The 20401-nt window shown below is 48.1% G+C and overlaps 1 protein-coding gene across 1 annotated transcript in view; it reads right to left on the reverse strand.

Annotated features, from left to right (window-relative positions):
• Positions 1-3876: 3876 nt before the first annotated feature.
• Positions 3877-20401, reverse strand: part of daglb (diacylglycerol lipase beta) — a 29892-nt gene continuing 13367 nt past the window's right edge. Inside the window, exons 7-15 of the mRNA XM_033040587.1 lie at positions 19783-19909; positions 19312-19395; positions 18082-18159; positions 15211-15291; positions 10686-10813; positions 10170-10238; positions 10016-10088; positions 8534-8802; positions 3877-6482 (exon numbers count right to left, since the gene is read on the reverse strand). Of these exons, the coding sequence (XP_032896478.1) occupies positions 6284-6482; positions 8534-8802; positions 10016-10088; positions 10170-10238; positions 10686-10813; positions 15211-15291; positions 18082-18159; positions 19312-19395; positions 19783-19909 (1108 nt within the window). The 3' untranslated portion in view covers positions 3877-6283. The remainder of the gene's footprint in view (positions 6483-8533; positions 8803-10015; positions 10089-10169; positions 10239-10685; positions 10814-15210; positions 15292-18081; positions 18160-19311; positions 19396-19782; positions 19910-20401) is intronic.

Raw genomic sequence — 20401 nt, forward strand, 5'->3', positions numbered from 1 at the left:
CCTCCATAATGTTTGGGACAAAGACCCGTCATTTATTTATTTCACAATTTGAGATTTGTAATAGAAAAAATCACATGTGGTTAAAGTGCACATTGTCAGATTTTAATAAAGGCAATTGTTATGCATTTTGGTTTCACCATGTAGAAATTACAGCAGTGTTTATACATAGTCCCCCCCTATTTCAGGGCACCATAATGTTTGGGACACAGCAATGTCATGTAAATGAAAGCAGTCATGTTTAGTATTTTGTTGTATATCCTTTGCATGCAATGACTGCTTGAAGTCTGTGATTCATGGACATCACCAGTTGCTGGGTGTCTTCTCAATTGGATTCAGATCGGGTGATTGACTTGGCCACTCAAGAATTCACCATTTTTTAGCTTTGAAAAACTCCTTTGTTGCTTTAGCAGTATGTTTGGGATAATTGTCTTGCTGTAGAATGAACCACCGGCCAATGAGTTAGCATTTGTTTGAACTTGAGCAGATAGGATGTATTTATTCACTTTAGAATTCATTATGCTACCACCATCAGCAGTTGTATCATCAATGAAGATAAGTGAGTCAGTACCTTCAGCAGCCTTACACGCCCAGGCCATAACACCCTCACCACCGTGTTTCACAGATGAGGTGGTATGCTTTGGATTTTGGGCAGTTCCTTTTCTCCTCCATACTTTGCTCTTGCCATCGCTCTGATATAAGTTAATCTTCATCTCATCTGTCCACAAGATCTTTTTCCAGAACTGTGGTTGCTCCTTTAAGTACTTCTTGGCCAACTGTAACCTGGCCATCCTATTTTTGCGGCTAACCAGCAGTTTGCATCTTGCAGTGTAGCCTCTGTATTTCTGTCCATGACGTCTTCTGCGGACAGTGGTCATTGACAAATCCTCACCCGACTCCTGAATAGTGTTTCTGATCTGTTGGACAGGTGTTTGGGGATTTTTCTTTATTATAGAGAGAATTCTTCTGTCATCAGCCGTGGAGGTCTTCCTTGGCCTGCCAGTCCCTTTGCGATTAGTAAGCTCACCTGTGCTCTCTTTCTTTTTAATGATGTTCCAAACAGTTGATTTTGGTTAGCCTAATGTTTGGCTGATGTCTCTAACAGTTTTATTCTTGTTTCTCAGTCTCATAATGGCTTCTTTGAATTTCATTTGCACAACTTTGGTCCTCATGTTGATAAATAGCACTAAAAGTTTCCGAAGGTGATGGAAAGACTGGAGGAAAGACTAGGTGCTTCTTCTTCTTTCGTGCGGCCTAAAGTTGTTGGATAACTTGTTCTATTTGATCTTCCGTTTGTGCACATCGAGTTGATTGCATTAGTCGAAACAGGGCGGACCATGTGAAGGTTGCATGTGAAGGTTCCACCCCACTAGGTGCTGAGAGCTCTCTTATACCTGCATTCAGGCGGCATTTAAACACACCTGAGCAATTACAAAAACCCGTGAAACCATGTGTCCCAAACGTTATGGTGTCCTGAAACGGGGGGACTATGTGTAAACACAGCTGTAATTTCTACATGGTGAAACCAAAATGTATAAAAAGCCTTTATTAAAATCTGACCACATGTGAGTTTAACCACATGTGAGTTTTTTTCTGTTGCAAATTGTGGAGTACAGAGGCAAATAAATAAATGATGAGTCTTTGTCCCAAATATTATGGAGGGCACTGTATGTTCTTGGATCAATCGTTAAAATTAGTTGAGGGAGCAAGCTGAGACGGGGGTAAGACCACAAAAGGTTGACAAGCAAGAATATGACACATGGCTCAATTGAGCGAGTCAAGAATGTTTAATATAGAACAGTACAGCATAAAAACAGGCTCTTCGGCCCACAATACATATTGTGCCAGACATGGTGCTAAGACCGTTCTTTTATTTGCCTGCACGTGATCCATACCCCTCCATATGCCTAGCCAAATGTCTTACACACCTTTATTGTATCCGCCACCACCAGGCACTAAATGTCCTCTAAAAAAAAACCTTGTCTTGCTCATCTTTAAATGTTGTCCCTCTCACTTTATAGTTATGCTAAGTATTTGATTCTTCCGTCTATCTGGTCTCCCCACAATCTCTGGCATTCGCATGTATATATATATATTTAATTGTCATTTGTACAGCCTATAGAAGATGAAATTTGTGCTTGCTGCAGCATTGTAGGCCTATAAACATAATACAGGGATAATATCAAATAAACTGAAATACAATAAATTAATTACATTACTAGTGCAAAAAAAAAACAAAAGTCCTTAGTTCATAGTTGAGGTTAGTTCCCCGTGCAGGTTCCAAGTGAGGGTTGGACAAGTTAAGGGCTAGAGACTGTGCTCTGGTTTGTAGCAAGAAGTTGAGGGAGGGTGATGTGACTTGTTGAGTTGCAATTGTGAAGTTCACAAGTGACGAACTGTAGCTGAAGCCTCAACACCTTGTTAGCTGAAAGGTTGCTGAGTCGGTGAAGATTGGCCATTTTAGAGACTGAGGACAGGGCTCCAAACCCTCAATTGGTGGAATTTACAGATGATGAATTGAGGTTGGTTTGTTGCCAGAGAGATGTCCATGCTTGAACCCTGGTTACAACTTGCTTTGGATTGTGCTTTGTTGCCTGATCTGAGCTATTGGGGGAACAAGTTAAAAAAGATGAGGAGCAATTTCTTTAGCCAGAAGTGGATCTGTGGAATTCATTGCCAAGATTTGGGTTTTTTTTAAAGTGGAGATTGACAGGTTCTTGATTAGTAAGGGTGTCAAAGGTTACAGAGAGAAGGCAGGAGAATGGGGTCGAGAGGGAAAGTTGGATTGGCCATGATTGAATGGCGGAGTTGACTTGAAGGGCAATATGGCTTAATTCTGCTCCTGTGACTTACATGTCAGACCAGGGAATGAGCTTTGTTTAAAAAATGTCTTAATTTTGTTCCAGAAGAACTTTGACATAAACAGCAAGTTAAATTTGCATTTGTTGCTGTGAGATTTAAGTGAGTGGATGCTGATTGATTGCCTTTCTTTCTTTGGAGAGCTAATTAACAGGTTAAATGGTCTCGGACACGTTATTAGTCTCCAAAGTCAGTGTCGCAGATATAATTTTGCCGAGTGTGTTTGGATGATAGTATGCCTTGCCTCTCTCTAGTTATGGTGTAGAATTGTTTGAAATTCTCCACACACAGTTCCAATATAAGGTAGATACAGGTTTACCCCCAAGAAATGGTGTGGTTTGGTTTATTGTCACGTGAACCAAGGTACAGTGCAAAGCTTTTGTTGCGTGCAAACCAGTCAGTGGAAAGACAATATATAATTACAATCGAGCCATCCACAGTGGACAGATACAGGAGAAAGGAAATAATGTGAATAACATTTAGTGCAAGATAAAGCCAGCAAAGTGCGATCAAAGATAGTCCGAGGGTCTCTAGTGAGGTAGATAGTAGTTCAGGACTGCTCTCGAGTTGTTGGCAGGATGGTTCAGTTGCCTGATAACAGTTATGTTACAATATAACCATTGGTTGGAGGAGGTGGGAAAGTGTTTATTTCTGGTTCTGAATAGTTTTTACAAGCAAGGTTAAAAAAGATAGAGGGATACGGGCCAAATGCAGATAAATGGGAATGCCAACTTGTTCGGCACAGACAAGGTGTGCCAAATGGCCTCTGTCCATGCTGTGTAGCTCTATGAATGTAATCCAAAGGTATAGGCAATTAGTACATGACCACTCTCTTAAAGCTTTAGTAAAATCAAGCACCTGATTGAAAAGTTTAAACTATTTGCATTATTTTTTACTACACCGCCTGAGGGGAAACAATAGTTCGCTGTGATTGGTGACTGCGAATGTGTTTTACTCCCTCCATTCTCCACTCTCAGTCAGTGGAATCAGTTTCACAATGAAGGCAGCACAACTATCAGCTTAGGAAACAGTTAGAAACAACTTTATTTTGTACATTAGCTGAAATGTAAATAACCTCCATCACAGAATATTTACAGAGCAATGATTAAACATCAATAGGCAACACATCGTGAGAATCCATTCCAGGCATTCATTTAAAAGCTTTGTGACTTTCCAATAGATTCTGACACTGTAGCTCTGAATGATAAGCAAACTTCTCTTGATTACTTACCTTAAATGTTAATAGCAGATTACAACATCAGTGCTTAACAACTCCATTTTGTTTTAAATGGATTATTTGGCAAATCAAGAGATCATTGGATTGAGTTGTGGAGGTGGTTTGTTTCAGGGTGGGATGTGCCAACCAGCTGCCCCTGGTGTTAGTGGTAGCAGCTGAGCTACGAGCCAGCATCAGCTCCCGGCATGCCTGACACTTGTGTAAAAAGACACAAATGCAAAAACAAGGCAGGAGCCCACCAACTCAACACTGTCCCCAGCAGCTGCTGAGATATTTAATCAGCAGGCAGGCTGGCTGACGTGGACAAGAGACGGCAGATGCTGGAGGAACTCAGCAGGACAGGCAGCATCTGTGGAGGGAAATGAACAGGCCATGTTTCAAGTTGGGATCCTTTTTCACACTGGTGCCTTTTATTTTCTCCTCACAACCATACAAAATGACCACAGATCAGCCCCAGCTCCTAGATAGTTGGCTCCTGTAAAGTCTGATCAGTGTCGGGACATACAGTCACTGGCACCTCACGCCAGCAGCAAATGGCTCAATCCCAACCTCAGTATCTGGGGAGTCCCCTCTCTCACACACAAGCGTAACATTTATTGCCACCGCACCGTGACCTTTGTGGCCAATTATGGTCACAGGAGTTGAGGGTTAACCTTTACCCGTGGCTAATTGACTAATTTATTAATGTTGTTCTGTTAAGACAGCATTACCTTTGCTGTAATATTTCAACAACTGGGGCGAAGACAGTCAGCGGGAAAGGTTGTTGTATGTGGGGCTTGAGAGCTGTCACACAACACAGGAACAACACACTGACTTTGCCTGCTGCTTGAAGCCACTGCAGCCCCCACCATATAAACCTGTCTCCTTCATCCACACAGTTATTTACAGAACTACCACAGGTTCAACAGAGCACCAGATGGTCGACAGAGTACCACTTGCTACCCTGCAAATATCTCCACACTCCTCACAAAAGGGAGGTGAACAGGGGCACAGCTCTCAATGCCCCATTTAAGGGGGTGCAGGACGCAATCCACACACCTGATACTAGACTCCCTCACAGTCTCAACTTCCCAGCAAGACGGATGCTTCACTGCCTCACAGGAAGCCCCAGTCACTGATCACTCAGCCATGGGCACAGAGTACGCCCCGTCCCCGACAGGCAGAGGAGGCTGTGCACAAACAGCTCACGGCTCCAAGACACAGGCTGATTATCAATAACCATGACAACTGCTGCTCCTGTAACTTCACTGACTACCATCACACACCAAAGGCTTCCAGCAGCTGCACATTTTTTTTTAAACAGCTGATTAGATGTTAGAGATACAGCATTGAAACAGGCCTTTCAGCCGGAGTCCACGCAGACCATTGATCAGCCCCTACACAAGCACCATCATAAACACTAGGGACAATTTTACCGAAGGCAATTAACCTACAAACCTGCACATCTTTGGGATGTGAGAGGAAACCGGAGTATCCAGAGCAAACCCACGTGGTCACAGGAAAAGCGTACAAACAGCACCCGTAGTGCAGATCGAACCCGGGTGTCTGCTGTGCCACTGTCACCCCCATTAGTTTTGTTTGCCAATTATACACAAGGCGGAATAGCCCCGAGGCTGGGCTGTTCTTGAGCGTAGTTTCCAGTGAACAGTCCTAAACAAGATCTGAAAAAGCTGAAGATCTTTTCAAAAGGCTGGAGTAACTCAGCGGGACATGCAGCATCACTGGAGTGAAGGAATGGGTGACGTTTCGGGTCGAGACCCTTCTTCAGTGTCTAACCCGAAACGTCACACATTTCTTCTCCGTCCCGGAATACCATGGCTAAATTGAGGAAATCTCAGTCCATATTCATCTCTCCTTCACTGATTTCACTCAAAATTTTACAAGTTAAACTATCCACATAAACGCTCCGGTCCACTTTGAAAAGTAGATATATTTTGGCCTGGATTTACTGCAATGGTTCTCATTAGAAGAGCTCTTCAGGATGAATAAAAATGGATCAGATCCATCGTGTTGTCTAAAGTAAACATGCTTAATAATTCAGTACTGTTTTTAAGCGTCCTTGATCGCAGATGGAAGGAGTCCGCACTGTCGATGTATAAACATGCTTGCTGGGCAGGAGCGGCTGTGTGTAACGTTACTCCGCTCCCTCGCCCACAGATCAGCTTCAGCCGGGTCGAGGGCTGGATGCAGTTAGACTGGCAGGGGGTCAGTGGCCGCTGGGCCGTGCGAGGAGCAGAGGACGGAGGGGGTCTCTTTGCACAGCTGTTGCAGCACCTTCAACAGCAGGTCCGGCATGTGATCCGTTATCATCTTGGGGCTGATGAGGATACTGGAGAAGGAGGAGGCCTCACGCCACACAGCATGATGCTTCACCTGGGAAAAATACAGGCTGGACGGGGAGAGGGAGAGGGAGAGAGAAAGATCAATAATTAATTCAATGCAGGGTGAGTGATCATCAGTGTGGGTAACAAAAGTATTTTAAACACCGTGTTTAGACCCAAAGTGCTCAGCGGGCAGTGAGTGCTGTGTACAGCAAGTTATCAACCCAGAGTCAGAGTTGTACCGTGTAGGAAGGAACTGCAAATGCTGGATTTACACTGAGGATTGACACAAAATGCTGGAGTAACTCAGCGGGTCAGGCAGCATCTCTGGAGCAATGGAGTGGGTGACATTTGAGGTCAGAACCCTTCTTCAGACTGAGAGGTCGGGGGTGGGGGGGGAGATAAAGTGGAGGTAGGCCAGAATAAATCAGAGCCAGCAACAGATGACCTCAGGAAGGGTGGAGCCCATAATGACCCTCCCAGTTCCACCTTTAGTGGAGGGTTCTGAATCGAAATATCACCTGCCCTTTTCTCCAGAGATGCTACCTGACCCACTGAGTTTCTCCAGCATTCTTTGTCTGAGTCGTACAGCACAGAACCAGGCCCTTCGGCCCATCATGTCTATGCTGACCTTTTTGCCCAACTACAGTGATTCCACTTGGTATTGGTTTATTATAGTCACATGTAGCAAGATACAGTGAACACATTGCTACAATGCTGAGAACTATATTCTGCACTCTGTATCTTCCCCTTTGTTCTACTTATTGTACTCGAGTTTGAACTGATTATATTCATGTATGGTATATCTGATCACTTGGATGGCATGCAAAACAAAGCTTTTCATTGTAAGGGTCCACCACTGATTTTCCACCAACTGGTGGTTGGGCACCTCCTATAATCCTGTCAAAATTACGAGAGTTCACTTAAAAATCCTCCCGGAATGTGGCCCCCAGGCTGGGTGAGGGGGTCGATTTTGACCTCATCGGGACTTCCGCGGCCAATCTGCTGGTTGAGTGCCCTTGCAGCCGGGCACAGGAAGATGGCAGATCCGTTCCCTTAGCCGACTTACGACCGAATATGCGTGCCGATATCTCGGCTGTCGGCAGCCTAGGTGGACCATTCTGGTACCATTGGACTCCTCTGTTGGTCGGGCAAAACGGATAATCCAGAATGGCACTGGTATCAAGGGTGCCGAAAAATTGACGGTGGACCTGTGCCTTGGTACATATAACACCAAACCTTAATCTCGTGTTATCCAGGGAAATCATACCATTTGCTCGTAATAAGACCACATCCAGTTCCACAAAGGTTCCAACTAAAGTACTGTCATGTGCAAAAGAAATGAAGGGAGCAACCCAACTTTCAGCTGCACACAAGTAGGAACGGCTGCGAGCGGAGGAACTGGATCAAACTTACTGGGCAGGGGCAGGGGCAAAGATGGAAGCTCGTGGGAAACCACATACAGGGCGACACAATGGCGCAGCGATAGAGTTGCCGTCTTATAACGCCAGAGACCCAGGTTCAATCCTGACTATGGGTATGGAGTTTGCACGTTCTCCCTGTAACCTTTGTGGGTGTTCCGGTTTCCTCCCACACTCCAAAAACCTGCAGGTTTGTAGGTTAATTTGTTTTGGTAAAACTGTAAATTGTCCCGTGTGTAGGATAGTGTTGGTGCACGGGGGATCGCTGGTCGACGCAGACTCAGTGGGCCGTATGGCCTGTCTCTGCGCTGTATCCCTAAGTAAGTCTAGATACGTTTAGTCCTTAACCAGTGATCCTGAGACAACTTTTAATTCCTGCCTGGAAGATGGTGATCCCAATTTCATTTGTCACTGTGAGTGGAGCAACGGGTCGAGCTGCTGCCTCAATGACACCAGATACCCGGGTTCAATCCTGACCTCGGGTGCTGTCTGTGTGGAGTTTGAACGTGGTCCCTATGACTGTGTGTTTCCTCTGGTTTCCTCCCACATCCCAAAGCTGTGCAGGTTTGTAGCTTAATCTGTGAATTGACCCTAGTGTGCAGGGAGTGGATGAGGAAGAGAGATCATGTAGAACTGGTGTGAATGGGTGATGGATGCTCGGCGTGGACTGGGTGGGCCGTGCTGTAACTTTCACTCACCATCCGTCCCTGCGCTCCTCCATGATGTGAATGATCTTTCCCGGCAGAAAGAGAGGCGGACCCGTGAAGGGGGAGTGGGGAGGGGGGGAGTGGGGAGGGGAGGAGTCGGAGATGCTGCCGTGGGATCCGGAGCGGTCCGCCCGCAGGCTCTGCTCGGCCAGGAGCGGCTGCGCCAGCTGTGCCCGGTGCTCCTCCTCCATCTCCGTGGGGAACCTGTTAGGATTGCCGCCGCAAACCTCGTACCAACAGCCGTGCAGCAAGATCTGGTACTGGAGGCAAGGAACACGACAATTAGTGCAGCATCATCTCCCTCCGATAGACCGCACGGTCCCACCATCATGGAGAATACTTCCTCAGCTCGGCCTGTCTCACTGGCCCCTATTCCTTCTCTCCAGGGATACTGCCTGACCCGCTGAGTTATTCCAGCATTTTATGTCTTCGGTATAAACCTGCATCTGCCATTCTTTCCTGCACTCCATGTCCCTCGACAATTTCTACAGATGCACTGGAGAAAACAGCCAGAAACATTGCAGCCCTACCCGAGACCGCAAGTGTAGAGCGGGTAGAGCCGCTGCTTCATAGCTCCAGAGACCAGGGTTCAATCTTGACCTCGGGTGCCGTCTATGTGGAGTTTGCAATTTGTCCCTCTCACTGTGTGGGTTTCCTCCCACATCCCAAAAATGTGCGGGTTTGAAGGTTAAATGGCCTCTGTAAATTACCCCTAGTGTGTAGGGAGTGGATGAGAAAGTGGGATAACATAGAACTGGTGTGTGAACGGGTGGGCGTGGACTGGCTGGGCCATCTGCTATATGTAGCTCATATGCCACCAGCTCACGAGAGCAAAGAGATTTTGCTTACCGTGAATCTTCAACCTCTTTGTCAAGAGCGTTAAGAAGAGAAGACAGTGACATTGATCAAGTCCACGTTGACCATCGATCACCCGTTCACACTAGTTCTACATTATCCCACTTCCTCATCCACTCCCTACACTTCAAGGGCAATTTACAGAGGCCAATTAACCTACAAACCTGCTCGTCTTTGGCATGTGGGAGGAAACTGGAGCACCCGGAGAAAACCCACACGGTCACAGGGAGAAAATGCAAACTCCACACGGACAAAACCCGAGGTCAGGATCGAACTCGTGCCTCTGGCGCTGTGTTTTTGCAGGCACAGACCATGCAAGCTCCGCACAATAGCTTTTCTATTTTCCACTGCATTAATTACTTGTCTGTGTCTGTCTATCTGTCTGTTCATTTATATCTAGCCATTTATTTATTGTTTATTTATTTGTCTGTTTTTATATTTATAACAAATAACATTTGTTGTTTACCATGGGTTTTACAGAGTATCATGCTCACATATCTGTTATGCTGCTGCAAGTAAGAATTTCATTGTTCCATTTGGAGACATATGACAATAAAACACTCCTGACTAGACTGTCTACCCACCCCCTCGAGTGAATGCATGCTCCCAGCTCCATACCTTGGGTCGGTTGCAGTGGGCAACTATCCGTAGTATCTTGTTCTTCAGGTCCTGTACGTTCGGGAGACTGAGCCTGGGAAGGAGGAGGTTAGAATGAGCATCACGACAGACGCACAGGACAATGCGAGCGGCAGCAGGTGGGATGCACACTGACCTTGGAATGAGATCCTTTCCCAGGATGATGGACAGAATGAATCCTCTGCTGTGCTCAGCCAGAGCCTCGCTGGAAGACAATATTCATTTCCCCCAATTAGAAACAGGCTTTTACTTTAGAGATACAGCATGGAAACAGGCCCCTCATCCCACCCAGTCCCCGCCTGCCAATGATCACCCACACACTTAATCCCACCCCGGTCATTCCCTCATCTCCCCTCTCCCGTCCGACAGAAGGTACAGAAGCTTGAAAGCTCGCAACACCAGACTCAGGAACAGCTTCTTCCCCTCTGTAATCAGGCTTCTGAATGGTCCTTACACAAGCTAGGGTACTGTCTGATTCACCTCAACCCCACTGCGGACATTGGACTTTGTCTATAGAACTGATGCGCTACAATGTTGAGAACTATATTCTGCACTCTGTACCTTCCGCTTTGCTCTACCGATTGCACTCGAGTTTGACGTGATTGCAAGCCCGTGATCAGGTGCCTCGCAGGAGCGAGTCTCAGTGCCTTACCTGAGCAGGCCGCCGGGCGGTGAGAAGGCGTAGCATCGCAGCTGGGGGAAGGAGGAGTGAAGCAGGATGGCGAGGATGGAGGCTGCTCCCGCTCCCAGACTGTGGCCGGTCACCACCAGCCTGTACTCCTGCAGACAGACAGACAGAGAGAGAGAGAGACAGGCTCACACCCAGAGCAAGAAGGGACACGCAGTGGGGGTTAACCCTACGGGTCAGGCAGCATCCCTGGAGAACGTGAATAGGTGACGATTCGGGTTGGGACTCTAGTTTTAGTTTTTCGTTTAGTTTTTGAGATACAGCGCGAAAACAGGCGCTTTGAGCCGCTGAGTCCGCACCCACCAGCGATCATCCCGCTCACTAGCACTATCCTACACACCAAAGGACATATTACAGTCTTTACCAAAGTCAATTAATGTCAAACCTGTACATTTTGGAGTGTGGGAGGAAAACGGAGTACCCAGAGAAAATCCACGCGGTCATGAAGAGAACATACAAACTCCGTACAGACAGCACCCGTAGTCAGGATTGAACGCGGGTCTCTGGCGCTGTTAGGCAGCAACTCTACCGCTGTGCCATTGTTCTTCAAACACCCAGCACAGTCAGTCCTGGTGGACCAGCAACTCCAGGCTGTTTAGTTCAGAGATACACCATGGAAACACGCCCTTTGGCCCATGAGTCCACGCTGACCATCGATCAGCCGTTCACACTAGTTCTATGTTATTCCACTTTTGCATCCACTCCTTACACACCAAGCGGCAATTTACCAAGGACCAATTAACCTACAAACCTGCACATCTTTGAGATGTGGGAGGAAACCGGATCACCCGGAGGAAACGGGGAGCGATCACAGGGAGAACCTGCAAACTCCACACAGACAGCAGCCGAGTTCAGGATCAAACCCGAGGTAGCGGCTCTACCCGCTGCACCACCGTGCCGGCCCGTTGAGTGGCTGGACTTTAGCAGCAGGTGTCAATCATGTGCAGTGCAGTGCGAACACAAGGAACTGCAGATGCTGGATTATTTAAAAAAACACAAAGTGCTGGAGTAGCTCAGCGGGTCAGGTATAAACTCTGGAGAATGTGGATTAGTGATGTTTAGGGAACTGAAACATTCGGACTGATTCAGACAGGCACATGGATATGCAGGGAATGGAGAGGCAAGTAGGCAGAGGAGATTAGTTTATTTTGGCATCATGTTCAGCACAGACTTTATGGGTGGAAGGGCCTATTCCTGTGCTGTACTGTGCCAAGTTCTAACTTTCAGAATAAAGAATATCATAAACAACTCCATTAGTACAGGGAAGTACAGAGGTTAACATTCCACTTGTTCGAGGCAACTCCCCTTAAAGTTTTCTGAAAAAAACTGGTTTAATTATTTACACACAATTAATCGAGATAAAATCTCGAGCACACTCAGGTTGCAAGTACAAGATCGGGAAGCTAGACCGAAAATCCCAAGAAACTTGAAATACCAGCAATGGCTGCCTCACCAACAGTCTGTCTGTCTTTTCTTTCTTAGGTAGATAAATATGCTGGAGAGACTCAGCGGGTGATGCGGCATCTATGGAGGGAAGGAATAGGTGACAGTTCGGGTCAAGACCCTTCTGCAGTCCTTTCTTTCTTTGTGTTTTAATTATATGTGTTAAATGTATGTTTTTAGTGTTCTTCAGCTAGTTTTATGTGGGGATGGGGTTGGAGGAAACTTTTTCTAATATCTTACCTCGACAGAGATGTGATTTTTTTTCCATATCCTATCTACGTCCGCACTGGGGCCTAACATCGAGGAGTTGGCGGCATTTGCTGGAGACCGACTTTTGAGAGCTACCACCGCGTTCACCTGCGGACTAACCATCACGGAGCCCACGATCCCTTTGCCAGGGGTCGACCTCGGAGCTCCAACCGTGGGTGTTTGAGGACTTGACATCATGGAGCCTGCGGTCTCTGGTCAGAGACCGACTTCGGGAACTCTAAGCCACAGCAGTTGCGACCGCCCCAATGCAGGAGTTTCGATCGCCCCAACGCGGGAGTTTCGATCGCCCCAACGCAGGAGTTTCGATCGCCCCAACGCGGGAGTTTCGATTGCCCCGACGGATGGTTCGACTGCCCTGACCGCGGGAGAATAAAGAGGAAGAAGTTGGAGTTTTTTGCCTTGCATCACAGTGAGGAATGTGGGGAATCCACTGTGGTGAATGGTTATGTTAATATTTATGTAGTTGTGTGTCTTGTTGCATTTTTGGGCTGTATGGCATATGACTGTACCTTTATTGGTAAACATGACAATCAAAGACCTTTGAAACCTTTAAGGAAGTGTTGGTTTAATGTGTTTAAAATGGGGAAACAGACTTTGATTGTTTCCTTTTGTTACTCCCGGATGGGAGAGCTGGAGACTGGAGCTCTTAGATTACAGGTAAATCAATCAATCAATTGAAGGAGTGGAGAGAAGAGATTTGTGTTTTTAATCCCCCAAGTTGCTGAGATACAACATGCTCTCTAAGAGATAGACACAAAATGCTGGAGTAACTCAGCGGGACAGGCAGCATCGCTGGAGAGAAGGAAAAGGTGACGTTTCGGGTCGAGACCTTTCTTCAGACTAAGAGGCCAGGCACTCTAAGAGGATGTGATTACAAATTATATAGCAGTTTTCAAAAGGCATTTTAAATACAGGATTGTGGGGAAGGATTAACTGGAAACTAGTTTAGTTTAGTTTAGAGATACGACGTGGAAACAGTCCCTTCGCCCCACTGACTCCACGCTGAGCATTGATCACCCATTTCTCAACCACTCCCTCCACCCTTGGGGCAAGTTACAGCGGCCAGTCAGCTCACAAACCACTCGTCTTTGGGTGGAAACCGGAGCACCCAGAGGAAATTCATGAGGTCACAGGGAGAACTTGCAAACTCTACACAGACAGCACCCAAGGTCAGGATTGAAACTGGATCTCTGACATCGTGAGGCAACAGTTCTCCAGCTGTGCCGCCGCCGCGCTGCCAGGGGTGGTGATGGATGCAGATACGATAGTGGCGTTTAAACGGCTTTGAATCGGTGCATGGATATGCAGGAAATGGAGGGATATGGATCACGTGCAGGCATATAAGAGTTGGGCTTGGCATCATGTTCGGCACAGACAACGTGGCTGAAGGGCCTGCGCCTGGGCTGTCCTGTTCTTTGTTCTATGCATAGCAAGATCCCACAAGTGGCAATGTGATTCTAACTAGATTTTTGTTTTTATAAACAAAAGTGGTTAAGTATTAAAATATTATCTGAAGGGTCACTATCTATGTTCTGCAGAGATGCTGCCTGACCCGTGGAGTTACTCTGGCACTTTGCATCTTTTATTATCTGCCACGCTGGAGCCAATGTCCCACCTCCTCGACAAACCACTGTGTGAATTTTTACATTCGCCAACCCAAGGATAAGATTATGTCCAACATTCAGCACTGTGGTGTAAGTGAAGGCACGGTCTGGGCTTCTGGAACCAGTAAGTGGCGATAATGCTCACCCTGAGCTATTGCTAAGGAAGGAATGATTCTATTGAGCATTTGTACAGCGGGGCTGGATTCCAGGCTTTGTGCCGACCAGCCCCGGCAGACGAAGCCAAGAGAAGCAACAAGCAAGGACACGCAGAACAATTCACAGCATTTCCAACCAGGAAACGGCGTTTATAACAAGTGGATATCCTGGCTTCACGTAGAAGACAGTTAAAGTCAGATGGTCTTTGTTGGAATTGAAACTTGATTTCCCCACAGAGAAGTTAGAATTTATCAGCTTCTGCCTCATACATTCAAATACGCATTTCCAGCTATTCTGAGAACAGTTAACCCAGGCAGGTTAGAGTGGGCAATGGCTTAAAAAGTGTATTCTTAAGAGACTAAGGGCATTCGGCACGTCTCCAACGACTCCTACAAACTTCTCGCACTTCTACAGAGACACTGCATCAATAGACGATAGGTGCAGGAGTAGGCCATTCGGCCCTTCGAGCCAGCACCGCCATTCAATGTGATCATGGCTGATCATCCCCAGCTGTGTTGTGGAACAGTTCTGCCCAAGATTGCACGAAATCGCAGTGAGTTACAGATGTAGCCCTGTCCATCACACAGAGCAGACTCCCCTCCATTGACTCCACCTGCACTTCATGCTGCCTCAACATCATCAAATACCCAGTCATTCCATCTTGTCCCCACTCCCGTCTGGCAGAAGGTACAGAAGCTTGCAAGCGCGCGCACCACCAGACTCAGGAACAGCTTCTTCCCTTCTGTCATCAGGCCTTTGAACCGTCCTTCCATAAGCTAGAGTACTGTTTGACCCTCGAACCAATTACAGACATTGGACTTTGGCTATAAAACTGACACACTACAATGTTGAGAACTATATTCTGCGCTGTTTCTTCCCCTTTTGCTCTATCTATTATATTTGAGTTTCACATGATTGTATTTACAGTATTATTTGTTTGGATAACATGTAAAACAAAGCTTTTCACTGTACCTCAGTACACGTGACCATCATAAAGCTAAACATGAACCACTCACCGGAACAACTGCGAAGGCTTGGCTTAAAATCCCGTCATTCATCAATTTCTTGTAAATGTAAGTAGCAGCCTGGAGGATGCCCTGGAAAGACACGGTTTATCGAGGGTTAATTAACTGTGGCGTCCTCTTCCAGCACAAGGCTGGGCCAGAGGTCTGCAAGGGACGAACAAGGTTTAAACATAAAGTGTTGGAGAAACTCAGCGGGTCATGCAGCATCTGTAGAGGGAAAGGACAGGCGACGTTTCGGGTCGGGACCCTTCACCAGACTTCAATCTGCAAGGGTTGCTTGACAGAATAGCAGGCAATAGGACACGTAGTGCTGGAGTAACTCAGCGGGTCAGGCAGCATCTCTGGAGAACATGGACAGGTGACGTTTTGGGTTAGGTCTCTTGCTCAGACTGTTCTTTCCAGAGAGGGCGAGATTAGAGAGGTTAAGGTGAGTAGTCAAGATGGTTGATGCCGTGCCGGCAGTTTGAAAGAAAATGGTCCAGAGAGGGTAGAAAGCCGGCAGGGGGGGGATCCAAGAGGAAGGGGAATGCTGGAGACAGGATAAGGGGTGGTCACTGGGAGGCGAGTTCTCCTTACCAAAGGAGAAGGCCTGGAGACAGAGGCGACGGAAGAAGAACTCTACATCATGGCGGGCCCAGAATTCATTGAGGTGTGGGTGGAGGGGTACAAAGGCAAGGTCTCTGTTGAGGGCCGACCATTCTGCATCAGAAAGAGGGAGGTCGGGGGCGAAGGTGAAAACACAACAGGAGTGAGGGCAGGGGGTCAAAGCAAGGCTCGGGAGGGAGCCACAACACATAGTAAAGTGAGTAAGATCCAGGACCAAGAACCCAGCAGTCTGGGCTGTTGATCACAGACATAAGCTCTGGGAATTAGAATTTGATTCATTCAACCAGTCTGAGATGGTGAACCATGAAACCAGGAAATTGTTACCAACATCTGGTTTACTAACATCCTGTAAATCTGAGCCTGTACAGAACATAAAACTGTGCAGCGCAGGAACAGGCCCTTTAGCCCACAATGTCCATATTAAACATGATGCCAAGTTAAATCTAATCTCCTTTGCCTGCACGTGATCAATTTCCCTCCATATCCATGTGCCTCTTAAGCGCCACTATTGTATCTGCCTCCTCCACCACCCCCCCCCCCCACCACCCCCCCCCCCCCCCACCCCCCCCCCCCCCCCCACCCACCCCCCCCCCCCCCCCACCCCCCCCCCCACCACCCCCCCCCCCCCCCCGGCACATCTCCTTGAAACTTTCCCCCCCCTCACCTTAAAGCTCTGGTCTTTGACTTTTCCACCCTGCATTTGCAGTTCCTTGTGTCGCCAGTTAATGGAAACCTCCCAGTGCTCTCTGCTGACCCCTGCTGTGTGGATGTTGCCTCTCACCCTCTAAGACACCGCCCGACTGAGACCCTCAGCAAATAGTTGTACAATGCACCCCAAAGGCAGTCAAACGGTAGTGGGAATTCAATTTTAATTCATCACGTTTAGGATAAAAGTAGCTTCAATAATAGGCGAGCTTGAAAGGAGTTAGATGGCAGCACCATCTGCGGGGGGTGATGGTGTGGCTTTGGCGTGATCCTGTTTGGAGAGGGGAATGTGTCACCTGTGTGTGCATCTCCTGCTGTGGCTGCCTGGGCCTGTCCTTGACGCAGACCATCCCACAGCTTCCACAGGTCAAGCTGCCTCTGGCCGTTGGATTGGGGAGTGGGTTGCTGTAACCATTGACCAACTTGTGACGTTGGTGCCTGGCCTCCAGGGTCTTGCATCACGCTGTCGTGGTGCCTCAAACCCGCCTGGAGGTCCTTTCTCCACCTCCCCCAGTCCACAGCAGCCCCTCCCCAGTTGTCAGTGGCCAATGTTAACATTTGTCATATCTGCACCGCGGGGCTGCAGACTGGTGCAGTGTTGCTGCCTCACAGCGCCAGAGACCGACCCAGGGTTCCATCCTGACTACGGGTGCTATCTGTATGGAGTTTCTACGTTCTCCCCGTGACCGCGTGGGTTTTCTCTGGGTGCTCCGGTTGCCCCGTGGCAAACATGATGCCAAGTTAAACTAATCTCCTCTGCCTGTCCAGGATCCATTTCTCTCTATTCCCTGCGCCTATTTAAAAGCCTCTTAAACACCAATACTGTATCTGCCTCCACCACAACCCCTGGCAGCACGTTCCTGGCATCCACCACTCTGCAATAAAAAAAAACTTTAAATGTTATGCCTCTCATCTTAAAGCCATGCCCTTTAGTCTTTGACATTTCCACCTGAGAAAAAGATTCTGAATATCCACCCTATCAATGCCCCTCATAATTTTATACACGTCCCTCAAGTCTCCCGCAACCTCTGGTGTTCCAGAGAAAACAATCAAAGCTGATCCAACATCCCCTGATAGCTAGTACCCTCTAATCCCAGCAGCATTCTGGTAAACCTCTTCTGCATGCTCTCCCTCCAGTAAAACACTAATTTACTCTAACTGTTCCTCTGCTTGATCTTATACACCTGTGCATGATCACCGCTCATCCTCCTGCACCCCAAGGAATAAAGTCCTAGCCTGCCCAACTTCTCCCTATAGCTTAGGCTCTCGAGACTTGGCAACAGCCTTGTAAATCTTCTCTGCGTTTCCAGCTTAACAACATCATTCCTATAACAGGGTGACCACAACTGAACGCAATATCCAAATGTGGCCTCACCAAGGTCGTCTGCAAAACTGCAACATGACGCCCGAACTTCTATACTCACTACTCCGACTGATGAAGGCCAATGTGCCAAAAGCCTTCTAAACCACCTTGTCTACCTGTGTACTTAATTCCAGCTTGACAACTTCATTCTCATGGGATAGTCAGTACAGATCGAGCGGAGAACTTACCTTGTGTGCCACACATTCTCCCGTCACCCCTGTGATGTTTAACGTCTCACAGTTTGCACACATGTCGGTCAGAGCATCCTGTGGGATAAAGCAAACATTAGAGCAGCTTGGAGCTGGAGCAGGAACACACTCCTCTGTCCGTGTGTGCCCCGACTCGTTATTGACACCTTTTTAGACTTTACTTTAGACGTTAGATAATGCAGTGTGGAAACAGCCCCTTCAGCACACCGAGTCCGTGCCGACCAGCCATCACCCATTCACACACTAGTTCTATGCTATCCCACTTTCACATTCACTCCCTACACACTTGGGGCAATTCACAGAGGGCAGTTAACCTACAAACCCGCACGTCTTTGGGATATAGGAGGAAACCGGAGTGCTTGGAGGAAACCCATGCAGTCACAGGAGAATGTGCAAACTCCACAGACAGTACCAGAGGTCAGGATCGAACCCGGGTGTCTGGCACTATGAGGCAACGGCTCTACCTGCTATGCCGCTGTGCACGGCACTGGGAGCCACAAGAGGGAGCTAGTGAGTCATAAATCCAGCATGACATACAAGTGGTTCACTGAGGAGGCCCCGGGGTAAATGGGGAGGATGATTCCTCATCACACTGAGGGGCAGCCACACACAATCCCCACGATAGGGTTAGGGTTGCATAGGATAGAAGTAGTGTATGGGGTGATCACTTATCAGCATTGACTTGGGTGGGCTGAAGGGCCTGTTTCCAGGCTGTATCTCTAAACTAGCCCAATGGGCGAGCAAGATAGCAGTGCCCTTTCTCTAGCAGCCTCAGCCGAACACACTTCAAGACTGTCGCTCACACAATATCAGGAGAGTGGAAACTCTGTCTGGATTTCTTTGCGGCTTGGTTTGTGGTGCGGCAACAGGTGTGTGTGTGTGTGTGTGTGTCTGTGTCTGTGTCTGTGTCTGTGTGTAAACAAATACATACATAGAGGCCAGACATCACCCACTCACTACAATGCCACCTCCAACATTTGCACAATTGAAGACACAAGCTGCTGCAGATGCTGGTTTATAAAGATAAGACACAAAATGCTGGAGTAACTCAGCGAGTAAGGCAGCATCTCTGCAGGACATGGGAGGGTGACGTTTCCAATCAGGGTCCTTCTTCACAGCCTGAAGAAGAATCCTGAAACAAAACGTTGCCTATCCAAGTCCTGTTGTTCTTTACACAAATGAAGCTTTAGAAGCCACGGGGAGACTCACCTCCAGGGAGAGTGTTCCCCGCACCGCCACCACCACTGCCTCCATCTTGTGATCCAGTGCCACAAAAAATGGAATTTCGTAGATCTGTATCATGGGGCAAAAATAAAATGTGATACTTTATAACTTGCGCCAACTTCCTCCTCCCCCCCACCCCCCTACCACCCCCCCCACCCCACCCCCCCCACCCCGCCCCACCAATCTCCGGCTCCCAATCCCTGCCCCCTAACTATCTCAGCCTCAAATGCCTCTTCCGGCAGCTCGTCTCATATTCCCACTACCCCCTGTGTGAACAGGTTGCCCCTCGTGTTCCTACTAATTATTTCTCCTCTCACCTTACACCCATACCCTCTGGTTCTTGATTCCCCTACTCTGGGTAAAAGACCCTGTGTCTATTGCCCTCGTCAGCTTGGAGCACTCCCTGCCCATTTCCGGGCAGCGCTGAGGTCTCTCGCTCCCTCTGTGGGCCGTTACCTTATTGTGCAGGCTGACATGAATGAAGTCACGGTGTTGCAGCCCCGTGGTCTGGAGCATGGAGCTGAAGTTGCACTCCAGGCAGTCCCCACCACCCTCGGGCGGATCGGGAGCTTGGCTTCTGCAGCTGCAGAGGGAATTAAATGCAGCAAGAGAGCTCAGGGCCTGCAGCCCAGCGTTCACAGGATCACTGTAAACAAAGCACACCTTTCCCCCTCCCTGCCCTGGCAGGGAACTCAGCACCACCACCCCCCCCCCCCCACCACCCCACCCCACCCCCTCCCCCTCCCATCCCTCAATCCCGTGCCCCCACCCACACAAAGGAGCCACAAGGCAGGACTTTATCAAAACCTTCAAAAAGCTGCACAGTGGCACAACAGCCTCACACTGCCAGAGACCTGGGTTCAATCCTGACCTCGGCTACTCTCTGTGACCACGTGGGTTTCTTCCAGGCGCTTCTGATTCACACCTCAAGGACGTACAGGTTTGTAGGTTAATTGGCCCTAGTGTGATTAGGGGACCGGTGGTTAGTGTAGACTCGATGGGCTGAAGGGCCAGTTGCCATGCTGTATCTTTCAATCAATTAGCGTCACAGAGTCAATACCGCACATAACCGGCC

Source organism: Amblyraja radiata, chromosome 22, assembly GCF_010909765.2.
Source record: "Amblyraja radiata isolate CabotCenter1 chromosome 22, sAmbRad1.1.pri, whole genome shotgun sequence".
NCBI lineage: Eukaryota > Metazoa > Chordata > Chondrichthyes > Rajiformes > Rajidae > Amblyraja > Amblyraja radiata.